At 53.2% G+C, this 25,441-nt stretch overlaps 2 protein-coding genes and 1 pseudogene across 8 annotated transcripts in view; all 3 read left to right on the top strand.

Moving 5' to 3' along the window:
- The window catches only part of SYNGAP1 (synaptic Ras GTPase activating protein 1), a 31,080-nt gene extending 15,749 nt beyond the window's left edge, over window positions 1–15,331 (top strand). Inside the window, exons 8-20 of one of the 4 annotated variants that reach the window (XR_005021927.1) lie at window positions 1,000–1,626; window positions 1,757–1,901; window positions 2,119–2,263; window positions 3,795–4,031; window positions 4,162–4,363; window positions 4,578–4,756; window positions 5,413–5,454; window positions 5,858–6,932; window positions 7,362–7,535; window positions 8,663–8,874; window positions 10,007–10,097; window positions 10,962–11,041; window positions 13,795–13,906. Coding sequence is in view for 3 of the 4 variants with exons in the window: in XM_036869773.1 (XP_036725668.1) it covers window positions 1,000–1,626; window positions 1,757–1,901; window positions 2,119–2,263; window positions 3,795–4,031; window positions 4,162–4,363; window positions 4,578–4,756; window positions 5,413–5,454; window positions 5,858–6,932; window positions 7,362–7,535; window positions 8,663–8,874; window positions 10,007–10,097; window positions 13,795–13,941 (3,276 nt within the window). In the remaining variant the exon portion in view is untranslated. Of the gene's footprint in view, window positions 1–999; window positions 1,627–1,756; window positions 1,902–2,118; window positions 2,264–3,794; window positions 4,032–4,161; window positions 4,364–4,577; window positions 4,757–5,412; window positions 5,455–5,857; window positions 6,933–7,361; window positions 7,536–8,662; window positions 8,875–10,006; window positions 10,098–10,961; window positions 11,042–13,794 lie in introns of all 4 variants that reach the window. The other 3 variants (XM_036869775.1, XM_036869773.1, XM_036869774.1) reach the window with 3 other exon arrangements.
- Window positions 15,332–16,194: 863 nt separating this feature from the next.
- Window positions 16,195–16,672, top strand: LOC118904071 (annotated as a pseudogene).
- Window positions 16,673–17,522: 850 nt separating this feature from the next.
- ZBTB9 (zinc finger and BTB domain containing 9) lies at window positions 17,523–25,054 on the top strand. 4 transcript variants are annotated; one of them, XM_036870724.1, is made up of 3 exons: window positions 17,523–17,779; window positions 18,035–20,726; window positions 25,033–25,054. In XM_036870724.1, exon 2 carries the CDS (start codon window positions 18,041–18,043, stop codon window positions 19,451–19,453), a length of 1,413 nt encoding a protein of 470 aa, XP_036726619.1. In that variant the 5' UTR covers window positions 17,523–17,779; window positions 18,035–18,040; the 3' UTR covers window positions 19,454–20,726; window positions 25,033–25,054. The 4 variants fall into 4 exon arrangements, with proteins under 4 accessions (XP_036726619.1, XP_036726616.1, XP_036726620.1 ...); XM_036870721.1 differs by lacking the exon at window positions 25,033–25,054 and adding an exon at window positions 23,535–23,905; XM_036870725.1 differs by lacking the exon at window positions 25,033–25,054 and adding an exon at window positions 23,535–23,905 and having other exon boundaries at window positions 17,523–17,796.
- The last annotated feature ends 387 nt before the right edge of the window (window positions 25,055–25,441 follow it).

Below are 25,441 nucleotides of genomic sequence, written 5' to 3'. Positions count from 1 at the left end.
GTCCCTTTGGCTCAAAAATTCTATGAGTTTGTGTTCTTCCCAGGAGAAGTGCTCCCAGTTCCGTGAGCTGTTCTTTGTTTCCCAGTTTCCAGTGAGCTCACAGTCCTCTTGGCCTCCTCTGTGGAAACCCTTGTTTGTCAATGTCCTTCTTAAAAACTAGACCCAAGATGCTGGATGTGATCTGCCCCATGCAGAGTACAAACACCAGGCTCTTTTCACACTGTAGCATCACCTGAGCCTCACTGGTCAATTGTCATCCTCCAGGCCCTTTTCACACTAACTATATAGTCTCACCTTCTGCATTTATGCATTTTTTGCAATTACCTTCCGATTGTCTTTGAAGGACTCCTCAGTTCTCCTGTTCAAATTCCACCTTAATATTTTGGGTTTATTATTCTAGCTTTTAAAATCTTTTCTCAATACGAATTCTGTCATCTGATGTATGAGCTCCCTCTGTATCAGTTTCCTGTGGCTGCTGTAACAAATTACCTCTCTGGACTGCTTAACACAACAGAAATTTATTCTCTGACAGTTCGGGAGATCGGAAGTCAAAAATCAAGGTGTCAGCAGGGCCTTGCTCCCTCGGAAGCTCTAGGAAGAATCCTCCCTTGTCCCTTCATACCTTCTGGTGGTTGCCGGCAGTCTCTGGCATCCCTTGACTTCTTGCTGCATCTGTGCACTTTCTGCCTCCATCTTCATGTGGTCATCTCCCCTCCGTGTGTCTCTGGTCTCCAAATCTCCCTCTCCATATAGACCCCAGTCATTGGACTTAGGGGCCACCCTTGTCCAGTACGACCACGTCTTAAGTGACTATAGTCACTTAATATGACTATAAGATATGAATTCCGGGGTGACACGGTTTAATCCCGCACACGCCTTCTCAGCCCTGTGATTGCTGGTGTCGGAGACTGTCTGGCTTTTTCACCGTCTCTCCTCTTTTGGTGTCTCTGTCTCTCTGTCCCTTCCCCTTCATCTGCCATGCCCGCCCTACCCTGCCAGGACAACAGCCGCCGGGTGGACAACGTGTTGAAGCTGTGGATCATAGAGGCGCGGGAACTGCCCCCCAAGAAGCGGTACTATTGCGAGCTCTGCCTGGATGATATGCTGTATGCACGCACCACCTCCAAGCCCCGCTCGGCCTCGGGGGACACCGTCTTCTGGGGCGAGCACTTCGAATTCAACAACCTGCCAGCCGTCCGGGCCCTGCGGCTGCACCTGTACCGTGACTCAGACAAAAAGCGCAAGAAGGACAAGGCAGGCTATGTCGGCCTGGTGACTGTGCCTGTGGCCACCCTGGCTGGGCGCCACTTCACAGAGCAGTGGTACCCCGTGACCCTGCCGACAGGCAGTGGGGGCTCCGGGGGCATGGGGGGCTCGGGAGGGGGAGGGGGCTCAGGGGGTGGCTCAGGGGGCAAGGGCAAAGGAGGTTGCCCGGCTGTGCGGCTGAAAGCGCGTTACCAGACAATGAGCATCCTGCCCATGGAGCTATATAAAGAGTTTGCAGAGTATGTCACCAACCATTATCGGATGCTGTGTGCGGTGTTGGAGCCCGCCCTGAATGTCAAGGGCAAGGAGGAGGTCGCCAGCGCGCTGGTTCACATCCTGCAGAGTACGGGCAAGGCCAAGGTGAGTACTGGGCCCTCAGGACAAGGTGACCTGGGAGTGCGCACTCGCGGGGATAGTAAGGGTAGGGCACGTCTGTCTTCATCAGCTTGGGTTGGACAGAGGCTGACCCTTGCCTTTTCCTGGCCCCCAGGACTTCCTTTCAGACATGGCCATGTCCGAGGTGGACCGGTTCATGGAACGGGAGCACCTCATATTCCGCGAGAACACTCTCGCCACTAAAGCCATAGAAGAGTACATGAGACTGATTGGTCAGAAATACCTCAAGGATGCCATCGGTATGGCCCACCCACAGGTGTTCTTCCCAAACCCGCCAGATGCCCACCCCAGCCCTAAATGTAGCTACTCCAGACTCCAAGTCCACCCTGCCTCAGCTTGATGCTTCTGGGCCCAGAGTCCCCTCCAACCTGATTCCGAGATTCCCCAAACCCTGGCAGCCCCTGTGCCTGCCCTTTGAAAGTGTGACCACCCTCCGCTGTGCCCCCACCTCCGCAGGGGAATTCATCCGTGCTCTGTATGAATCTGAGGAGAACTGTGAGGTGGACCCCATCAAGTGCACGGCGTCCAGTCTGGCAGAGCACCAGGCCAACCTGCGGATGTGCTGTGAGTTGGCCCTGTGCAAGGTGGTCAACTCCCATTGGTGAGACTGGGAACCCTGGGTTGGGGGGCCAGGGTTGGGGGAGTCGTGTGTTCATCTGTTCATCCATCTGTCCATCTTCAAAGAGGACTGAGAACCAGTTATGGGCAAAGCATTGTGCTTGGTGCCGTAGAGCAGACAGAGAGCCATGAGGCTTGGCCCCTGCCCTCAGAGGACCTGTACCAGAATGAGTAGGGACAGATTAGATACGCAGAAAGCCACAGAACGGTACAGTATGTGTTAAGTTCCAAGTGAGGGTACCCACCCCCCCACGCCTCCACAATGCAACATAAGGTCAGAGAAGGCAGATCTTTGATTGAGATAAGCAGGGAAGGCTTCGTGGAGGAGGTGCCAGGGCTGCGCTTGGAAGACTGGGTCAGGTTCTGATGTATAGATATGGTGGGCTGAGAAGACGTTTCGGGAGAAGGCTGTGGAACAGGCCCACGCGTGAAGGTGAGAGGTCCTGGGACAGCAGGCAGAGGTAGTTTAGTGGAGCGTGTGGCTCACAGTGGAGAGTGGTGGGAGATGTGTCCGGACAGGGCGAGGAGAGTTAGAATCTGAAGGCCTCCGCTGCCAGGTAAAGGAGTTGGAGCTCATTGGTAGGTCGTGGGATGCCAAGCAGTATCATGATTGAGAAGGTTAATTCTTAAGTGGAGGTGGGTGTGGCGGGTGGCTGGAGTAGGGAGAATGAAGTCCAGGCTAGCTGGGGACTGTTGTTAATGGGTCAGGCATGGAAATCATAGCCTGAGTCAGGATGGTAGCAGGAAAAGTAGAAAGGGGCTACTGTAAGGACCCTCTGTGGAAAGGATCAACAGGAGTCATTGGCTAATTGGAAAGGAGGGGGCATGTCTGTGGGGAGCAAGGACGACTCCCAAGGCCATGAGGCTGGTGGTTGGGAGACCGGTGGCCTCACTGACAGAACTGGGGAGTCAGGAGGGAGAGCCCAGTGGAGGTTGGAGGTGTGGGGGGCGATGCTGAGCTCCACTTTACACCAGTTAGAGTTTAAGGTGTCAATGGGACATTGAAGAGGAGGACCAGGGAGGTGGGGAGAGCGAGCTCTGAGCCATTCCAGGGACTGGGGATCATGCCTGGGACACCTCCATCCCCATTTCCCTGGAATCCAGAAGAGTTGGGGGGTCCGAGCTCCCTGTACCTCGAGTGACCCTCCATCTCTCTCCCATCTCTGTCTCTCCCTGGTGTCTTTCTTCTCCTCCTCTCCTTGTCTCTCTCACTTGCCCCTGTCTCTCTCCTGCGTGTTCCTCTTCCCTCACCTCCTCTCCCCTCCATTCTCTCTCCCTACCCTGTCTGTCCCCTCTGTCCCCTCTGCCATAGCCCTCTTCCTCCAGCAGCCTCCTGTCCTCCTCCTGCGCTCCCTCCCTCCCTCCCTGTCGCTCTCACCTCTGTGAGGGTTCCACACCCTCACCTCCTTCCACCCCCCTCAGCATGTTCCCTGGAAGCTGAGGGTCTCTGGGGCTCAGTCCCGGTCTCTCTCTTTCTCTCTCTCTCTCTCTGTCTCCCCACCCCGTCCCCTCAGCGTGTTCCCGAGGGAGCTGAAGGAGGTGTTTGCGTCTTGGCGGCTGCGCTGCGCAGAGAGGGGCCGGGAGGACATCGCAGACCGGCTGATCAGCGCCTCGCTCTTCCTGCGCTTCCTCTGCCCGGCCATCATGTCACCCAGTCTCTTTGGGCTCATGCAGGAGTACCCAGATGAGCAGACCTCGCGAACCCTCACCCTCATCGCCAAGGTCATCCAGAACCTGGCCAACTTTTCCAAGTGAGGGAAGCCTCAGGCTGGGTGTCAGACGGGGCTGGAGTGGGCAGGAAGGGTCTCCTGAGTCCCTAGAGACAGGCGTGGGTTGGAGGCCTTCTGGGTGTGACCTGTACCTTCTGGATGCTTTGGCCAGGTTTACCTCAAAGGAGGACTTTCTGGGCTTCATGAATGAGTTTCTGGAGCTGGAGTGGGGTTCCATGCAGCAGTTCCTGTACGAGATCTCCAACCTGGACACACTGACCAATAGCAGTAGCTTTGAGGGTTACATCGACCTGGGCCGAGAGCTCTCCACGCTGCATGCCCTGCTCTGGGAGGTGCTGCCCCAGCTCAGCAAGGTGAGCATAGGCCCCTTGGCCCATCCTCAGGTCTCCAGAGGCTCCTGTAGCCCGGAGACCACCCCCTGCACAGATTCTTCCCCCCTCCTGTTCCCAGACATGTCATTGCCACTTCCAATGCCACTTCCCCAGCTCAGACTCCTTCTACCTGAACTCTCTGAGGCCCCCTTAAAGCTGGGCTGTTAGCCCCCGGGTAATAGCCTCCCCATTCCAGGAAGCCCTCCTGAAGCTGGGCCCACTGCCCCGGCTCCTCAACGACATCAGCACAGCTCTGAGGAACCCCAACATCCAACGGCAGCCGAGCCGTCAGAGCGAGCGGCCCCGGCCTCAGCCTGTGGTGCTGCGGGGCCCTTCGGCCGAGATGCAGGGCTACGTGATGCGGGACCTCAACAGGTGAGCACCCAGGGCCCGAAGCCTGTGCCCTAGGCGCCCTTATGCTTCTGTCCTGGATACACTCCGCTGGGCCCCATGTGCCTTTCTCGAGGGCTTGAAAGAAAGGAAAGAGAAGCGTTTTCTCAGAGAAGACGGTAAGGAGACAGGTCCAGTCAGTAGTTAGCTGCAAGCCAGAGGGAGCAAGGAATGTAGAGCCCCCCCAAAACATGCTGAGATTCCGCCAGCTCCAGCCTGGCATAAGCCTAGGAGGTCCCTCTCCCTGCTCAGAGCTTGGGTTCAGCCTGTACACTTGGACCAGCCACCTGGTGTCAGAACATTCAGATAGCTCTGTATTAGTTGGTAAAGCAGCACCATCCCCAGCCCCACCACCAGGACCCCTCAGACCTTGCCCCGATTCAGCACTAGAGCAGTAGCCCCTGGACCCCACCCCGCAGAGCCTCCCCACCACAGCAGCCTCCAGGCTGGGAGGCGCACAGAGCCGCAGCTGCGGCTTGTTGTTTTGATGACCATCCTGCTCGTTCCTCTGCCCGCATCTCTCCCTCCATGATGCCATACCCATCCCACCATCCCCGCCTCTCCTTCCACACATCCCCAACTTCCACCTGCCTCTCTCCTTCTCTCTGTCTGTGCTCGTCCCTCTTCCCATCTCTCTCCAGCTCCATCGACCTTCAGTCCTTCATGGCTCGAGGCCTCAACAGGTGAGGGGCTCTCCCCTCCCCCGCCCTCCTCTCCTCTCCTGTCTGCTCCCCCTGCAACCCCGACTCCAGTGGCCATCACCTCCCTCCACTCCTCTTCTCCTCCATGCACCCTCATCTCCTCCACATCTGCCCAGACCTGCCCCTCATGCCTCCTCCTTGCTGCCCCATCTCCCCTTCTCCAGGCCTCCCTCCCTTCCCGGAGGGGCCCTGTCCCATCCTATTTCCTTCGCATCCCCTCCCATCCCCCCAGCCTGCCTGCCCTCTCCCGAGCTGCAAACATCAGCTCTCAGCCCTTCCCTGCGGGTCCCACTCTTCACCCCAGGCCTATGCTGGACCACAGAGGCTCTACTGCCAGTAGTCTGGGTCTTACCTCCCACTCGTGTGCCTGCTTCCCTTCCTGCAGCTCTATGGACATGGCTCGCCTCCCCTCCCCAACCAAGGAAAAGCCCCCCCCACCGCCGCCTGGTGGGGGGAAAGACCTGTTCTATGTCAGCCGCCCACCCCTGGCCCGGTCCTCACCCGCGTACTGCACGAGCAGCTCGGACATCACAGAACCGGAGCAGAAGATGCTGAGTGTCAACAAGAGCGTCTCCATGCTGGACCTGCAGGGTGATGGGCCCGGTGGCCGCCTCAACAGCAGCAGTGTGTCCAACCTGGCAGCCGTCGGGGACCTGCTGCACTCGAGCCAGGCCTCCCTGACTGCGGCCTTGGGGCTGCGGCCCGCGCCTGCAGGCCGCCTCTCCCAGGGGAGCGGCTCATCCATCACGGCGGCCGGCATGCGTCTCAGCCAGATGGGCGTCACCACGGACGGTGTCCCTGCCCAGCAACTGCGCATACCCCTCTCCTTCCAGAATCCTCTCTTCCACATGGCTGCTGATGGGCCAGGCCCCCCAGGGGGCCATGGAGGGGGCGGAGGCCACGGTCCACCCTCCTCCCATCACCACCATCACCACCATCACCACCACCGAGGTGGAGAGCCCCCAGGGGACACCTTCGCCCCATTCCATGGCTATAGCAAGAGCGAGGACCTCTCCTCAGGGGTCCCCAAGCCCCCCGCTGCTTCCATCCTCCACAGCCACAGCTACAGTGATGAGTTTGGACCCTCTGGCACTGACTTCACCCGTCGGCAGCTCTCACTCCAGGACAACCTGCAGCACATGCTGTCTCCTCCCCAGATCACCATTGGTCCCCAGAGGCCCGCTCCCCCAGGGCCTGGAGGTGGGAGCGGCAGTGGGGGCAGCGGCGGGGGTGGCGGGGGCCAGCCGCCTCCGTTGCAGAGAGGCAAGTCTCAGCAGTTGACAGTCAGCGCTGCCCAGAAACCCCGGCCGTCCAGCGGGAACCTGTTGCAGTCACCGGAGCCAAGTTATGGCCCTGCCCGTCCGCGGCAACAGAGCCTCAGCAAAGAGGGCAGCATTGGGGGCAGCGGGGGCAGCGGCGGCGGAGGGGGTGGGGGGCTCAAGCCCTCCATCACCAAGCAGGTAGGTGGGAGTGGGAGGAAGGCCGGAGGGGTGAAGAGCAGGGAGGGAAGAAGGAAACGGGTTGGGGGGGTGGTAAAACAGAGTCTGTGGTTTGAAGTTACAATTTTCTCACTTCCTTTCATTCATTAAACAAATGTTCGTAAAGGGCTTGCTTTGCGCCACGTGCTGTTCTAGGCACTGTGCACTTGGCAGTGAACGACAGACAAAACTCCCTGCCCTCATGGGGTTCCTGAGGGGAGATATGATGAATAACTAATATAGCATTCACGAGGCGAGTGCTAGCGCAGGGGACAGGCTGGGGACTCTGATCTAGTGCGGGGGATAGGAAGGGGACTCTCGTCTCTTTGGGCAGTGCTCCCTCCCTCTAAAAGCACTCCGCCTCCTCCCACCTTCCCTCTCTCCTTCTGCCCCCACCTCGCCCTGCCCCAGCATTCTCAGACGCCATCCACGCTGAACCCCACGATGCCAGCCTCCGAGCGGACGGTGGCCTGGGTCTCCAACATGCCTCATCTGTCAGCTGACATCGAGAGCGCCCACATCGAGCGGGAAGAGTACAAGCTCAAGGAATACTCGAAGTCCATGGACGAGAGCCGGCTGGATAGGGTACGCAGGGCCCTCCCTGCCCCAAGCCCCGTCTTACCCTTTACCCACAGGGCAGGCTTCTAGTCCCTTCCAAGGGCAACATCTGTGGTCAGGTAGTTACGATAAAAAAAAAAGGACAAAGACCCGATGTCTTCTCCTGAGAAGCCCTCAGTCTGTCAGGGGAGGCCAGATACAGTCCGTTGGAAAACCCATTCCAACTCTGTTATTTTGGGTTACACACATCATAGACTGTCTGGGGAAAAGCATGCTCTATATTAGGCTGCCTCTGTGTTCTTCCCTGGGGAGAACATGTTGAAGCCCTGGCTCCTGTGACTTCTCAGGAAAGAGGAAGTTACTTCACTAGCAGTGGGAGCTGTACATTGGGCAAGGGGCAGAGTGGTTGTACCAGGACCCACGCACGGCTTACCAGTCACTGTCCTGTGGGCATCGGTGACAGAGGGTTGGTGGTCGGGGGGAGGGTGGTGTGTATTGGCCCACGTGTGGAAAGACTGTCCAGACTTTCAGCTGGTGGTGGTCCCGAGCAAAAGTCAGCAGGAGCTCTGGCCTTCACACACTTAGCAGAAAGTTCCTTGGGAGCCGTTTCTGCGAGGACCCTGAAGAAGAGGGTAGCTGCAGGGTTAGATTATATATACAGAATACATGACTGCAACTTGGGGGAGCAGAGAGGCTTTTGGGGAGAAGTGGTCTCTGAGCAAAGGAAAATGTTGGGATTGATGTAGATGGACTTGAGCTAAGAGACTATCTTCAGGCCTTATAATAAATTATTTCCAGCACCATTTAACAAGCTGAGGCCAAAATGCATTCCACGCATTGTGTCTGTGAGTCTGTCCAGGCTCCTGTGTGGGTCCTCCCGTGTCCAGATGCACATGTGAGGGCATGTGTTTACCTCTAGGGTGGGGGAGTCCACCATTTTGCTCCATCTTGAGGGAGCCTCAGCCACACATTAGGGCCTTCTTAAAGGCCAGTTGTGTGTGTGTGTATGACCAACGGGCAGAGAAGGGCTGGAGAAAGCTGGTGGGGTGTCCCTCACCACACAGCGGCTGTGCTTGGCAGGCAGGTGTAGAGGCTGGGTGGTGGGGTCAGGCACAGCCCCCCTCACAGTGCGGGGTCGTGTGCCCGGCGGGCAGGTGAAGGAGTATGAGGAGGAGATCCACTCGCTGAAGGAGCGGCTGCACATGTCCAACCGGAAGCTGGAAGAGTATGAGCGGAGGCTGCTGTCCCAGGAAGAACAGACCAGCAAAATCCTGATGCAGTATCAGGCCCGGCTGGAACAGAGCGAGAAGAGGCTAAGGCAGCAGCAGGCAGAGAAGGACTCACAGATCAAGAGCATCATTGGCAGGTGAGGGGCGGCCCGGGGAGGAGTGGCAAGGGAGAGCCTGAGGCTGAAGAGGGCCAGCGAGCTCCCCCCAGCCCCCAACCACCATCCCCCATCCCCCAACGCAGGACACCAGGAGGAAAGCCCACCACCCTCCTCCCAGGGATGCCACCCACTCCATCATCACCAGATGGAGAGAAACCTCCCGCTTAGTGCATTAAATGTCCCTTTACTAAACCCTGATCTCTCTCCTAGTAGAGTAACTTCTGAAGCCCTTGGAAAATGTACCTCTTACTGTCCAACCATCTCTCTGTGTCTGGACCTGGCCTAGCCTGGGACTCCCCACTGGTTATTCTCAACCCAGCCTGTGATGTTCACCCCAAATCTAAGCAGGGGTCCCTTGGCCATAGTAGCCCCTGACCATCCCATCCTGGGCCCACCCTCCTCTGCAGCCGTGGAAAGGTATTCCATCAGAAAGTAAATGACGCTTGTTTTAGCCTGTGCTCTGTCAAGCCCTGGACTCCAAAGAGGTGTCTCAACAAGGGGATCAGTTAGCTAGAGAACTGGGTAGGACCCCCACTCCAACCAGAGCCAGATCCATTTCCACCCATTCTAAATGTATTTTTGAGTAAGATTAATTAGAAGAAAAAGGTTTGACTGGAAACCTTTTTGAAAACCACTGCTTTGATATCCTTTATGAGAAGTCATCTTGAGAATCTTCACAGAAGGCAGGGAGAGTCTGGGAATGATGATTGTAGAGATCCCTCTTGGGCGAGGGGTGTCTAGGGGCTGCCCTGGAGATGGCCTAGTTTCGGTGAGGTGGGATGGGGGATGGAGAAGCCAGGTCTTCAGCCACAGGGTCTGATGGACGGCACAGTCCTGAGTGGGAGCACGGAGGGCCGGGGTTCCTGGTGGTAGGTAGGGGATCTCTGAGGCACAGAAACCCGTCCTTAGCAGGGAGATGCGAGTGTCCCTGAAAGGAAGGTGAATGACAGGGCGTCTTTTGGAGTCAGAACAATGGAGGGATTCTGACCACAGGGGAGAAGGATGCCCAAGGCTTTTCCATAGAGCGGTGGGGTTCCCCGGGATCATGAGCTCCCCAGGCAGGCTTCGCGCCCGTGCCCGCCACTAACCCCACTGAAGCCCGTCCCTTCAGGCTGATGCTGGTGGAGGAGGAGCTGCGCCGGGAGCACCCCGCCATGGCTGAGCCGCTGCCCGAACCCAAGAAGAGGCTGCTCGACGCTCAGGTGGAAATTACAATGTCATTTATCTTCTCCGTGTCCCATCCCCATCCATCCCACTGTCCTTCGTGCAGTCACTGCACCAGCCACCCCAGCCCCATCGCCATCCGTCTCTCCCATTGTTCTCCGTTTGTCCACTGGCTGCTCCTGGCAGCCCCCAAGCGACCCCATTTTCATCCCATCGTCTGTGCCTTTGTCACTCCCAGCAGTGTCAGCCCCCCTCCCCTGCCGTGCCTCCCCACCCTGCCTTTCCCACTTCTGTTTGCGTTTCAGGACCTCCTACCAGAACCTCAGACCCCACCAAGTTCCTGGACCCCTGCCCCTGCTGGGCCTGCCCCTGTGTGAGTCAGGGAGTTTGGCCTCCTCTGAGCTCCTCTCGGGACGGGAGGGCCAGAGGCTGCAGTTTGCTAGAACAGAGCCCAGGGCAGTAGGAGTGCTAGTGTCCCCAGGCTCCGGCTGGTGCCCTGGGGACGTGGGGTACTCGTCACTGCTGTTCTCTGGGCCCCCCAGTCCCATTCACTCCTTGACAGCCACCGCTGTGCCTCCTCTTCCCGACTCCTCAGATCCTGAAAGCCCCCTGCCCTGTAAGCTCTCCCTTTCTTCCCTCGGTGTTGAAGGCTTAGCCGCCTTCTTTGGCCTGCCTCTCCCTGTGGTCCTCACTTCTGACTGGCCTCTCCAGCTCCCGGCTGCTCTCCCTCTCTCTCACCAGCCAACCTTTAGGACCTCCCTCCTGCCCCCTTAACCCCTTGTTCTCCCCCAATTCTGCTCACTTCCCACCCATGCTCCTCTTTCCTCTGCTCTGACCTCCAGGCTTCCCCCCCAGCACCACCAAGGCTCCTGACCCCATGACCCCACTCTCTCCCCCTGCAGCTCCTCATCAGGTAATTCTCCTGGTTCCGCTTTGACCACGGGCGGAGGACACAGGGGGAGGTGACTCCGGACCACTGCAGGTTGGTCGTGAAGCCCACTCCCCTCTGACTCTCCGGAGCCTCTCCCCCGCTCACTGCTGCCCCCCACACCCGAGGACCTCTACAGACCCGACCCTCCGGACACCTCCTGCACAGACCTGTCTCCCCAGGCATTGTCCCAAGAGCACTTCCTGCCGCCTCCCAGAACTGTTCAGCGACACCTGACCAGTACCAAGCACCTTACCCTAGATGGCCTGCACATCCCCAGATCACACTCCCCTTCCTACACACCTCCCCGCGGCCTCCTCCTGACTCTCAGTCCTCCTCCTCTACCTCTCCAGTGTATGTCTGTCACCCCCCATTTCACCAAAGCGTCCTTGGGGGTTGGGATGTTGGGCTCAGGGTTTGTTAAAGGGGTGGTGGTGATGCTGGGTTGGGGGCCTCTGGCTAAAGGGGCTGTGCTGGCTGCAGCAGGTAGGCTGGGGTTTCCTCTTCCTTCTCCCACACCTTGGTTCTGTAGAGAGCCCTCCTTCCTCCCACCCCTCACCTGTTTCTCTCTCTTCCTTACATCTGTGAGGTAGAAGGCATCTGGGGCTCCTATTCAGCCCCACTGGGTGGGAATTAAGAGTGGGTAATTAATTAAGGGAGACTTTGGGGTGCCGGGAAAGGATGCTGTTCACATGTCAGGACAGTAAGGGTGAGTGGAGCAAGGAGAAGGAGCGAGAAGGAACCTTGACAGATGTTAGGATGTGGACTGGTGCATGTGGCATTGGGAGTTGGAAGTGGGGGGAGGTGTCCTCCTAAGTAAGATCGTGGGCTTTGTAGCCATGTTGATTCAAGGCAGAGATGCCAGAACCAGCAGATTAAATAACCTCTCGTCGGTGCTCACAGCCCTGGGCTGCTAATGCCACTCACTCCCCCTCTCCCGCCACCCAGTGGCCTTGCCGGACACAGAATCCTACCTGAAAGGCCAGTAAATGGGAACCAGTCAGCCACTGACATCACTTCTGAGATGCTTTATTTTCTGCGGGATTGATCTGCAGTGGGCAGTGTCTCCTCACACTGTAATTTTAACTCTCTGCCTGCCCGGCCTCTCTGTCAAAGTAGTTGGTGAGTTAAAAAACAGATGCTGCAAGGCACCAGGGGACCTCACCATTTAAAGGACTCCTGTGGTGAATTCTTTTGTAAAATGAATAATGGCACCCTAATTTATCTCCTTTCTAAATTTGGGTCCATGGGGTTGTTGGGGGCATGCCTGTGTGCCGTTGCCAGCAGACAAGCAGAGGGAAGGGAATCTGAGGTTTCCTTCCCCTGCTCTCCTGCCACACTCAGGATACCCTACCAGACAGGATTTCCTCTCTCACTGGCTGTGCAAAGTGTGGGAGAGGCAAGCTAAGAGGGTGGCTTTGCTTAAATCTTGGGTTTGGGTGACCTTCTGAGAGATGAGGAGAGGTGACCTGGGAGCCTCTGCTTGGAGTTTTTATATCTTTTAGAGATTCTGTCAGACACAGCTAGGTTGCCAGGATTCAATGCCCTATGGTCCAGGAAATAATTTGGACACTTTCTCTAAACCCCTTTCAAGTATTGGTCCCTCTGCAACTCAGCCATTAACATAAAAATTAATTATGTACCTGTATTTTTAAAAGCCTAAGCAAGCAACCCAAAGTGTAGAACACATGGCTTTCTTCTCTCCCAGCAGAGGAACAGAAGCCAGAGCTGAGGGGAGGAGCCAGGAGTTGGTCCAGGAGGGGTAGGAAGGGGTAGAATAGGACCAGGGGTGGGAGTAGGGTTTGGTACCCCTCACCCTCTAACTGGAAGCCCAGGGTGAGGGAATGAAAGGAGCGTGGGGGTGGAAAGGAATGAAGCCCTTCTGTTTCCTGGGGATGCAGAGCTTGGGGCATGCTGCGTCTCTGCAGAAGCTCCTAGTCCTTTCCTTCCTGCCGTTATTGTGAGCGAGAGGCGGCCCCTCCCACAGTGTTTTCTCCTTCCCACATCACTTCCCTGAATCCCCTTCCTTTCCCCCCAGTACAGTTAAACCTCTCTAATTTGGAATGTTATATTTGAGAAGCTGGCCACTCTGAATAAGTGACAAAACTGAATGACAGTGTCTATTTAATGAAATGCATGTCTTCATACTATATACAGTAAGTAGAACTCAATGAACGAGGCTTTCCCACTCGAGGCCCTCAGGGAGCATGTGTTAATGAGTAGATAGGATTGAAAAGTCTGTTTTCTGGTATAGGTTAAATATTCCCTCCCACAGACATGTTCCCACTATTAATTTTGCTTAGCACACCCTTTCTTCACAGATAAAGGAAAACTCAAGCCCAGTTTTTGTTCAAATTATGAAAAAAATCCCCAATCCATGGGAGTTTGGATTAATGAGGTTTTGCTGTACTGCTTCCCCTTGTTCCCTCTACACAAAGTTCCCACCTCTGATTGGGGGTGGCCTGGGAGGGGGGCACTGGGAAGGGGAAGATGCAAGGGTTAGGTTGGGGGTGAGATAGGAAACTTACTTCTTTTGAACTGGGTTCCTGATGTGACTCCCTGGGTTGAAGCCCCCTGTTAGGAGTCAGGGGTGAGATTCTCTTCTCCCTGATCCCAGAAGATGTAACTTCTCCTACAGGTGAGAAACAAAGGAGGAGGATGCGGGTGGGGGTGTCCTGGGGGAAGGGGGTGGGACGTGGTTTGTGGAGTGGGCCAGCTCTGGGGGAGGCCACTGCTTAGGGGGCTGGCACCCAGGCCCCCGCGAAGCGTCTCAATAAGTCCGCGCTCTCCTCTTTGGTGTCTTGCAGGAGAGGCAGCTTCCCCCCTTGGGTCCAACAAACCCGCGTGTGACGCTGGCCCCACCTTGGAACGGCCTGGCCCCCCCAGCCCCACCTCCCCCACCCCGGCTGCAGATCACCGAGAACGGCGAGTTCCGAAACACCGCAGACCACTAGCCCACCCTGCATCACAGACCTCCTTCTCCCTCCCTGTGCACCCCACCTTGGAACGGCACCAACCACCAGGACTGGACGTCGCCGAGGGACAGCGGGATTGCCTCCCTGAATGCCTCCCTTGGGGGGCACCAGTCCCCCACCCCCACTGCACCATTTCCAGGAGGGAGAGCAGGGACCCTCAGTTGCTCCCTTTTCCTTCCTGTTGGGGTGCTTCCCCCTGTGACCCCCAGGAACCCTTGCCCGAGGACACCACCTACCCCACACAGACCCCTTCACTCCGGGGTGCTATCCCCATCCTCTGCCTCATCGTTCCCCTGAGCACTGGGGGACAGACCCTCACCCCACCGTGGGGGTGCGGCACCTCCAAACTTTCAACTTCAGGGTGATTTTTTAGCAGTAACCAGAGCTGACAATCTAACTCCCCTCCACCGCCCCATTTTGGCCTCCCCTGTCCCCCTTGTTATGGGGAGGGGACCCCAGGTGAGGGGGCCCTATTACCCCTTGATTTCTCAGGAGCGTCTGGGGGGGCTCAGCACGCACAAACTCCTTCTCCTCCTACCACTCTTAAATTTACTCCCTCCCCACCCAGAACCCAGATGGGGTGGAGGGGCCACCGGGGCAGGGAGGGGGCGGCAAGGGGGGAATGGGAGTTGTCTCCCCTTCTTCCCATACCTGATCTGCTCTTGGCTGGTCCCAGAGCGGGGTGAGGGGGCTTGTGCCCCCCCCTCCCCCAGTGTGTTGGGTGGGGCGGAATTGAGGTTTGGGGGAGGGGTTAGGGTTTAGGAGCGGGTGTATGTTGGGGAGGACAGACTAGTTGATCTGCCCTACCCTGACACACACAGCCCCGCTGCCCCTCCCCTCTCTTTTCTTGGTCTCTACTCCCAAGGGGAGGGGGGAACTTACTCTAGGAAAAGCCATGTCTCTCTCCCCCAGGGTGGGGGGACCTGTGTTGGAGGAGGGGTGTTGGGGGCCCCCTTCCATGACTCTGTCCCCCGGGGGAGGTAGGACAGGGCTGGGCTTCCCTCTCATCCTCCCCCCCCTCCCCAATCTCCCTCCACCTTCCTCCCTCCCGCCAGGTCCACAATTTTTCGGTGTTTCTCTGTACATAGCTCTCTGGCGGGATAGGGGAGGTAGGATGGATGGGGTTTGGTGTGGGTAGGTCACAGGAGGGGAGAAGCCCCTCCTTGGCACCCCCTCTTCCCTGACTGCTGTCCCCTACCCAGCCTTGCCCCCTCATCCCTTCTTGCGTTTGGTATTGAGACTCTTCCCAGACTCCACCCTTCTTTCTTTTGTATGGACAGTTCCCCTTCAGTCCCATCCCACTATACACATACACCCAGCCGGGGCCAAATTTATACTTATATAAAAGTTGTAAATATGTGAAATTTTATCCCTGTGCCCTTTCCTTGCTTTCCCAACCTCAGACCCTACCCCTGGACTCCCTTTCCTCTTCTCTTCTTTGGCTGTTGTAATTATCTGGGGTTTGTACTGTACATATCCGGGGTGTGTGTGTGGGGGCTGGGGGCGACCCCTCTGTACAGAGCTTCCTGGCCCCCTCCCCCCCATGTTTCCCTCCCCCGGCCACCACCTTAAGGGTAGGGAGATGTTCTTCCTACCTATTTTATTTTGTTTTCAGCGTTCTCCCTCCCCACCCTACCCCACTCCCAGCCTACTCTATCCCCAGCCACTGTCCCTTTTTCTCCACTCCCAGCCCCATTTCCTTTTTTTCTGGAGTGTGTGGTGAAACAGAAAAATCATGTTTAATAAACGGAGATTGTTCTTTTATCGCTGTGCTGACTTTCCTAGGCTGGGACCTCCAGGAGGACCAGCAGGGTGACGAGCTGCTTTTTGAGAGGAAGCTGACAGCCTAGGAGGAACTGTATATCCTTGTGTGGTGCCGTAGTCTTCACCCTAGAATATCGCTGTCCCGACCAGCGAGGAGATTTATTGTTTTAGAGTAGGGGTTTTGCACTGGCCAAATTTCCTCCGTCTGTCTCTCCCCTCACCACTGCACTACTTAACCCGAAGGAGTAAAGAGATCAAGGAACAGCAGCATTAAATAAATAAAACATTAAAAAAAAAAAGGAACAGCAGCATTCTCTGATAAAAGATTCCAAGTATACATCTACGTGTACCTTAAAAATAATTACCTAACTGGTAAAACTACATTTGTGAAACATCATCTGGTGAAATTGAGAAGCATGTAGCTACCTTGGGTGTTGAGGTCTATTCCCTTGTGTTCCATACCAACAGAGGACCTATTAAGTTCAATGTATGGGATACAGCTGGTCAGGAGAAACTTGGTGGACTGAGAGATGGCTATTATATCCAAGCTCTGTGCCATTATAATGTTTGATGTAATATCGAGAGTTACAAGATCGTGCGTAACTGGCATAGAGATCTGGTATGAGTGTGTGAGAACATACCCATCGTGTTGTGTGGCAACAAAGTGGATATTAAGGACAGAAAGGTTAAGGCAAAGTCAACTGTCTTCCACCGAAAGAAGAATCTTCAGTACTATGACATTTCTGCCAAAAGTAACTACAACTTTGAAAAGCCCTTCCTCTGGCTTGCTAGAAAACTGATCGGAGACCCTAACTTGGAGTTCGTCGCCATTCCTGCTCTCGCCCCACCAGAGGTGGTCATGGACCCAGCGTTGGCAGCACAGTACGAGCACGATCTAGAGGCTGCTCAGACAACTGCCCTCCCGGATGAACATGATGACCTGTGAGAAAGTGAAGCTGGAGCCTACAGTCAGAAGTCTAGTTTTATAGGCAACTGTCCTGTGATGTCGGTGGTGCAGGGTGTTTGCCACTTTATTATATAGCTAAGCAGAACATGTGCTTAATCTTTGGGATGCTGAAGGAGATGAATGGGCTTCGGAGTGAATGTGGCAGTTAAAAAAAAAAAAAAACCTTCATTTTTTTGGACCTGCATATTTGTGTTTTGGAACACAAGTTGTTTCCTCCTTGAGTTTCAAATATAAGACTGCTACAGTCACAGCACAATATTCAGTGATGGAATCTTGTTTGTTACTGTCATTCCCATTCCTTTTCGTTTAGAATCAGAATAAAGTTGTATTTCAAATATCTAAAAAAAAAAAAAAAATTACCTAGAAATGAAGTTTATTTAATTGCTAGTTAGAGGAAAAATAAAAATTAGTTAAAATGCTCCCGTGCGGAATGGAGGAAAGAACATGGTGCCTCATTGATGTGGGGTCCAGCCCCAGGGCCACCACTTGCCAGCCTCGGTTTCCCCCGAGGAAACGGGATGGAAACACCTACCTCGCTGGTGGCGGAGCCCGAGGGATACAAGGTGATGCGGTCAATACGTAGCCCATACAGTAAGTGCCCGCTTAATCTCGCCCTCTCAGCACCTACCAGAGGCGGGGGCTGTTTAATCACCGGAGGGCACTCCCACCCCTTCTGCAGCCCCGCTGGAGCCAGAGGCTTCTCGCCAGCACCGCCTTCTCACCCGCGCAACCAATCAACATGAGGCTTGTAGGCCGGCGTCCCCCGATTGGCTGCCTCCCTGGCACCGCCCAGCGCCCCGGCGTCCGCGTCCGGCGGGGAGGCGGCGGCTTCCGGCCGGGGCGGTACGGTTGCTGCAGAGGCGCCTTGGACGCCGGGCCGCGTGTGTACTCTCGGGGGCGTGGCGGCGGGAAGAGCCGGGCGGCAGGCGCTGGCGGTCTCCGGGTGGCCGCGCCTCCCCTGGAGCCGGGCTCTGCGGGCACGTGAGTGGGAGCGGAGCGGCGGGGAGAAGCCGACCCGGCCGACGAGGTCCGGCTCGCAGCTGAAGGACCTCCTCATCTCCACAGGCCCTGGAAGTTCAAGCCTCGGTTGGTGTTTTGTTGTGGTTTGTTTTCGTTTTCTCGGCGGGGGAGTGCGTGGGACTGATCTGCCCGAACCGCCGCCGACTGAAAAGTTTCCACACGTTGGGGGGCAGGGGAGGCGGGCGTTTGAGGAGACACGGTTCCCCTTATCCAGAGCTTCTGTGACCCCGTCCCTTTCCTTCACAACCCTCTTCTCGCGCGGGATCTACCCCGCCCCTCACCTCCTGTACTCGACCCCTCTGGGGTTTCTCTCTTCCCCAGGAGGCCATGGATACCTCGACGCCTTTGCCTCCCGTAGCCCCCTCCCCGGCCTGCAACCCAGCCCCACGGACGATCCAGATCGAGTTCCCTCAGCATAGCTCGTTACTCCTGGAGGCACTGAACCGCCACAGGCTGGAGGGAAAGTTCTGTGACGTGTCCCTCCTGGTGCAGGGCCGCGAACTTAGGGCCCACAAAGCGGTGTTGGCTGCCGCCTCTCCTTACTTCCACGACAAACTTCTTCTGGGGGATGCACCACGTCTCACCCTGCCCAGCGTCATCGAAGCCGACGCCTTCGAGGGGCTGCTCCAGCTCATTTATTCCGGACACCTCCGTCTGCCACTGGATGCTCTCCCTGCCCACCTCCTTGTGGCCAGTGGTCTCCAGATGTGGCAAGTGGTAGATCAGTGCTCAGAGATCCTTAGAGAACTAGAAAACTCAGGTGGTGGGATTTCAACTCGGGGAGCGACCCCTTTCCACACACTTCTTTCCACCACATCCTCTCCAGGAGGCTGGTGCATCCGCTCTTCCCCTTTCCAGACTGTGGCGCAGTCTTCTGCTTCTACCCAGAGCCCCGTTGGAGGGGAGGGGAGTGAACTGGGAGATATGTTACAGCTTCAAGTTGAAGAAGAGGAGGAGGAGGAGGAGGAGGAAGAAGAAGATGAGGAGGACCAGGGGTCAACAGCACCCCCTCAGACGCCTCAGCCTCAGAGAGGGTCAGGGGGTTTTCCCCGCCCTCCTGCATCCCACACCCTGCCCACATCCACTACTCCTTGCAGGCTTCCAGAGGGCGAGAGTGCTCCACCTGAGCCTCCTGCCCCTCATACTGCACTGCCTCCCAAAATCTTCTACATTAAGCAGGAACCCTTTGAGCCCAAGGAGGAGATACCAGGAGGCGGAACTCAGTCTGGAGGAACAAAGGAGGAGACCAAAGTGTTTCTAGGAGGGGACACTGAAGAGAATGGAGAGCTAGGGTTCTTGCTGCCCTCAGGAGCAGGGCCAACATCTGGAGGAGGTGGCCCATCCTGGAAACCAGTGGATCTTCATGGGAATGAAATCCTGTCAGGGGGTGGGGGACCTGGGGGAGCAGGGCAAGCTGTGCATGGGCCTGTGAAGCTAGGCGGGGCACCCCCTGCAGATGGAAAACGCTTTGGTTGTTTGTGTGGGAAGCGGTTTGCAGTGAAGCCAAAGCGTGACCGGCACATCATGCTGACTTTCAGCCTTCGGCCCTTTGGCTGTGGCATCTGCAACAAGCGCTTCAAGCTGAAGCACCATCTAACAGAGCATATGAAGACCCACGCTGGAGCCCTGCATGCCTGTCCTCACTGTGGCCGCCGGTTCCGAGTCCATGCCTGTTTCCTTCGCCACCGGGACCTGTGCAAGGGCCAGGGCTGGGCCACTGCTCACTGGACTTACAAGTGACTACTGAGGCCATACACTAACTTCCAGGACAAGGGAGCCACTGCTGCTGTTGGATACTTACCCCTCACTACCATGGCACCCGAATCCTGTATCTTGTTAATTATGCCAGGAGGATAGCTATATTAATGGACCTCTTGTTTTTGGGTGTGGGCTTCAACCTGACCGATTTGGAAACTCTGATTTCTCATCTCACTCCAGGTTTTGGCTAACTACCCTACAGGAAAGTGGTTTACAGGCCATATATAAATCGATCAGTTGCCCATAATAGATATTCTTTTCATACAGGAAACTGGAATTCAGATTAGAAGTTTATTTGATGAGAGAGGAGTTAGCAAGAAAAATTATGATAAATATTTCATTCAGTCTCTGTGAGTAGTTAAGGGAGCTGGTCTCCATCTAGAGATATGTTTGATTCAGAGTTCTAGTAATCTGGAGACTAAGCTCTAAGCTTTACTCTCCCTCATCATTGCTGAAATTATGTGAGTAGAGGTCTTCTTATATACTTTTGTTAAAATTTTCCAGAATCCCTTCAGATTATAAATTGCTTTCTCACTAGTAGGTAATTTTGCAACACCTTTTTTTTTGTATGTTGTAGTTGAGCACTTTAACAGATTGAGCATTCCATGTGTCACTTAGACCCCTCTTTAATAGAGGATCTTAGTTCCCGGACCAGGGGTCTAACCTACGCCCCCTGCAGTGGAAGCGCGGAGTCTTAACCACTGGACTGCCCGGGAAGTCTCTATTGTCTACCTTTGACCACCACTGATCATCCATATTGATCACACTGACTGGAATGTGACCAGTGAACTCAGGAGATGGCCACTGACCTAAAATACGCTCAGGGTAGCACCACCGCTCTGAAGAAGTGGCTATGGTCAGAGGGACTCAGGGCTGAGACGGCACATGCTGAAAACTAGAGAAATAACTGCACAGTGGGACCTCACCCCCTCCCTTTCCATCCCTACCCACACTTGACAGCCCCTTGGTCGACACATAGAAGGATAGATGTTGGAGTGGGGAGATTGTCATAAGTTTCTTAATTTCTTCAAATAAACTTTGCCGTGAAAGCTAAGCTGACAGTGGACTGAATTGAGTCATTTATATGGGAGAGACGATGTGAGAACAGAGTTGCAAAGACTTGGACATATTCCTTATGCGGCTGGGTTATGTTGATGGGGGAAGAATCAGATAGTCTCACACTGCTGCAGAGAACACTGTCCTGGATGTCAGTGGGCCAGATTCTCAGCCCTGACCTGCCCCTGAATAACTTCTGGTAAGTTGCCTTATTTTTCAGAGTCCGAACTGTTTTGTTTATTTTATTTTTTATTTAAAAATTTTTTTTTGGTGGGGTGGGTGGTATGTACCTCCTAACTGGTTCTCTGTCTTCTTTTTTTTAAGGGGTTGTTCACATGATCTTTACCTATAATATTCCCTGACTTCATGTATTAATGTTTATTGTTTGGTTTGTTCTACATTTATTGCAAAGCACTGTACTAGACCCTGACTTATACTCTACCCTCAGAGAGTTCACAGCTACTACCAAAGCTAGACATAATGACAATGTGGTATGGTAAGTCCATGATGGGAGACAGTACAAGCTACTGTAGTGGCACAAAGGAAGCTGAGTAAAGACCTATGATGGGTCACCAGAGGTTTCACAAAGAACTCCATTGCCAGAGTGTGGCAGTGGGTGTGGGTGGCTGAATTGATGTGGAAATGGTGAACATGAGTTGAAGTCACAACTATAGAGCCAGGAGTGACAGCCTTTGCCAAAGCACGTTCCTCAAAAGTTAATAGGTATGGAACCTAAAGGGGCTAAGAAATATGACTTTATGGCTGAGAAGGTGAGTTGTAGCTGGGATCTGTCAGCCTTTCTAAAGAGCCTTGCCATGATACCATCCCCACTGTAAGGACTGTGACCACATTGGATAAGGGGTCAGGGATGGAGGCTGCCAACCTTGGATCTACTACCATCCCACCCACCTGTCATTCTTTTGGCACACGTTCTGTAGCTGACTATATCTGTTGGCCAGGATCCTTGGGTTGCAAGCAATGGAAACTGGCTCTGACTAACCTTATCAACACAGGAATCTGAAGGATGTGGGGTGGCTCCTGGAATGGAAGGAAGGGCTAAAAGACCAGCCTTTGGAAGGACAAGACCTGGGTCAGCTCCAGGGGTTCAGGGAGCAGGAACTGGGGAATTTTTCTGGTCATGTGTTTTGCGATGATGACCCAGTCAATCTTATTTCTTCTGTCACTCATCTCAAGATAAAATTTCCCAGGAGAGAACTCTGGGCCTCAGGGCCATCCTCTGACCAGAGCACCTTGATCATATGTTCCATTGAGGCAACAAATCCTGGAATCCTCAAGGGAAATTGAAGTTCTGGGACAGAAGAGTGGGGAATGGGTGCTGGCCAGCTCACAAGAACAGAGGCCCACCCCTACAGTCTCCATATGTTGCCCATCTTGGGATCCGTAAAGCCTCAGATATACCTGGCACTGAATAGGTGTCCAAACTTAGGGCAGACTTGCTTCCTCCCTCTCCTTAATCCCCATAGCACTTTACTACTTCTGTAAAGCCAATTAAGACACCATGTTAGAAGTTTGGGTTTTCTTTCCAAGTTATAGGATTATAGGGAGATTGAGTTCCATGATGAAAGATTTTGGTTTAAACAAACTTAAACGTGCACCTCTCTGCTTCTGTCCTTTCCTCCTTATAGTGGAAGAGATGTCCCTTCTACTGTCCAAGGCTAGACCCCTTCCCAGAGCCTTTGCTCTTTTAATTATCCTTTCTGTGCTATATCTTCACTCTCTGTCTCTGTAGTTTCTCATTAGCATTTATTATGTTCATAGGGTTGTGAGAATTAATACATGTAAAATGCTTAGAACAGTGCCTTGCACTCAGTAAACTCGATAAATGTCAACTGTTATTATGAGTGAGAACAGTAGTTCCCCACACCTTTACAGGGATCGGTTCTCTCAGGGAAGGGTCACATACATAAAGGGAAAATATTTTCAACTAAAAGGGAAGTGAAGCATACAGCACTCAGTTAAGGATTAGATGTTATTGTTTTAATTATTACCTTTCTCATAAATGCTAGAGTTTTTCAGGGCCCTTTCCCCCATCTTCTAACTTGATACACTCCTGGGTGATTTTTATCCACTCTTCTGAGTTAAAGCATTTATTTATTTATTTATTTACTTACTTACTTACTTACTTACGGCTGTGTTGGGTCTTCGTTGCTGTGCACAGGCTTTCTCTAGTTGCGGTGAGCGGGGGCTACTCTTCGTTGCGGTGCGCAGGCTTCTCACTGCGGTGGCTTCTCTTTGTTGCAGAGCACAGGCTCCAGGCATGCGGGCTGCAGTAGTTGTGGCACATGGGCTCAGTAGTTGTGGCTCGTGGGCTCTAGAGCGCAGGCTCAGTAGTTGTGGCGCACAGGCTTAGTTGCTCTGCGGCATGTGGGATCTTCCCGGACCAGGGCTTGAACCTGTGTCCCCTGCATTGGCAGGCGGATTCTTAACCACTGCACCACCAGGGAAGTCCCCTGAGTTAAAGCATTTAGATACTGATGACCCTTAGTTTTTTATCTCCAGTTTTCCGTGACCCCCAGACCCACTTAGATTTCTTCCCTCTTTCCTGCCTTCCTTCAGCAATAAGTGTCTGCTGTGTACCAGGCACTGATGAAAAAAGCAGAAGGTATCACAGGGGATTGGGCCCTGGATTGTCACTTTAAGAGACAGATGTTTAAACCAGCTATGTAGGTATTTCATAGATATATCAAAAAGGAAAGGAAATAAAACAGGCAATAAGGTGGAGAGTAACAGAAAAGGAAGGCATACTGTACACATTTATCTAGTATCCAAAGGAAAAGAAAGACCCAGACATGCAAAACAGGGCAAGGAAAGTGGTTCTAGTAAAGTGTTCAGCAGATGTAAAGGCCAAGGAAGAGAAAGGGAGGTATATTTGATGAGACCAGTGGACCTGGAGAGGAATGAGATGTTGTCTTAGTCCATTCCAGCATCTGTAACAGAATACCACAGACCGGGTGGCTTATAAACAATGGAAGTTTATTTCTCACAGTTCTGGAGGCTGGGAAGTCCAAGATCAAGCACCAGAAGATTCAGTGTCATGAAGACCTGCTGCCTGGCTCATAGACAGTCATCTTGCTGTATCTTCACATAGTGCAAAGAGAAAGGGAGCTCTCTGGAGTCTCTTTATAAGGGCACTAATCCCATTCATGAGGTCTTCACCTTCCTGACCTAATCACCCCAAAGCCCCACCTCCCAGTAACATCACATCGGGGATTAGGATTTTAACATAATTTTGAGGGACATAAGCATTCAGTTCATTGCAGATGTGATTGAAGAGGTGGGCTGGGCTATATAGAGCCTTGCACATCGTGATGAGGAATGCGGATTTTATTCTAACTGCAATGAGAAGGCGATAAAGAGTTTAAAGTAGGGGAGTAATGATCTTTTCACATTTTAAAGAGATTCCTATAGCTATAGAGCGAATATTGGATCATTAAAGGGCAAGATTCTTGGAAGAAAAAAAAAGGGGGGCGGTGCCAAGAGTGGGAGCAGGGAAACAAATTAGACTATTTCATTAGTGCAGACAAGAGGTGAGTACATGCAGCAGATATGGAGAGAAGGAGATGGATTAAAGCTGTTATTATATTTTGAGGTAGGGCTGACAACGTTTTAACAGATTAATATAGAGATTGTGGGAAAGTAAAAAATCAGGTGTGACTTCTAGAGTTTTGGCTTGAGCAGTTGAATTGGAGGCCATTTAATGAGTGGGAAACAGGAATAGAACTTGGGAGTGGATCAAGGGCAGATGCATGTATTGACCAGGGTTCTTCTAGACCAGGGGTTGGCAAACTTATTCTATAAAGGATAAGATAGTAAATATTAGGCTTTGCATGCTAAGAAGCAAAATCAAGGATATTATATAGGTACATAGAAATTAAGGAAAACAAACTCCCATGATTCCTTTGAATTTATTGACAAAATTCAAATTATAATAATTGAGCACAAATTTTTGTAGTACGGGTCTGCTGCTTAATTGGGGTTCAGACTTAGTGTTTCCTATCATTAAAATCAATTGCAAATGTTCATCTGTTAGTGCTGATCTATAATAAAATTTTATGTATTTCATCTTTGAAAATGTCTTCACACAGATAGTACTGCCAAATATTGGTATCAATCCCAAGAGCATATGATTTTAACTGAGCACGTTCATCACTTGAAAGGCATTTATAGAATTCTGTAATTTATATTCTCTTCATACTTGCCTCTTATCACATCATTACATTGTAGATCAAGCACATCCAATTGAAGGTTAGGTGGAAGTGCCACAATTGCACAGTTAAATGAAATATAGAAATTTCCTTTGCACTTGCACTGAGGTCTGAAAAACATTGCTGGAACTGTAGTTTGAGCTCAGAATATGTATCTGTTGAAAATTTGTGTAGGAATGGAGATCTTGCTTCTTGTTCTTGACTCTACATGCAATTAAAACAACTTTAATGATTTTGCTGTGATGTATGTTTCCATATAAGCTCTGTTTTGCCTTGTAGTTTTTTGGCTTGTAAGAAACGGTACCACATCTGTAGCATGTCCACTGGCCGATGTATGGATGAACAAAGTGTGGTATTTATATACGATGGAATGTTACTCAACCTTAAAAAGGAAAGAAATTCTGACACATGCTCCAACATAGGTGAACCTTGAAGACATTATGCTAAGTGAAATAAGCCAGGTACAAAAGGAAAAATACTGTATGATTCTGCTTATATGAGGGACTTAGAGCAGTCAAGTTCATAGAGACAAAGTATAATGGTGGTTGCCTAGGGGCTGGGGAGAGCAGGAAATGGGGAGTTATTGTTTAATAGGTACAGAGTTTCAGTGTGGAAAGATGAAAAAAGTTCTGCAGATGGATGGTGGTGATGGTTGCACAACAACATGAATTACTTAGTGCCACTGAAC

This window comes from Balaenoptera musculus, chromosome 11, assembly GCF_009873245.2.
Source record: "Balaenoptera musculus isolate JJ_BM4_2016_0621 chromosome 11, mBalMus1.pri.v3, whole genome shotgun sequence".
In the NCBI taxonomy this organism is placed as follows: domain Eukaryota; kingdom Metazoa; phylum Chordata; class Mammalia; order Artiodactyla; family Balaenopteridae; genus Balaenoptera; species Balaenoptera musculus.
This window is presented reverse-complemented; position numbering and strand designations above follow the sequence as displayed.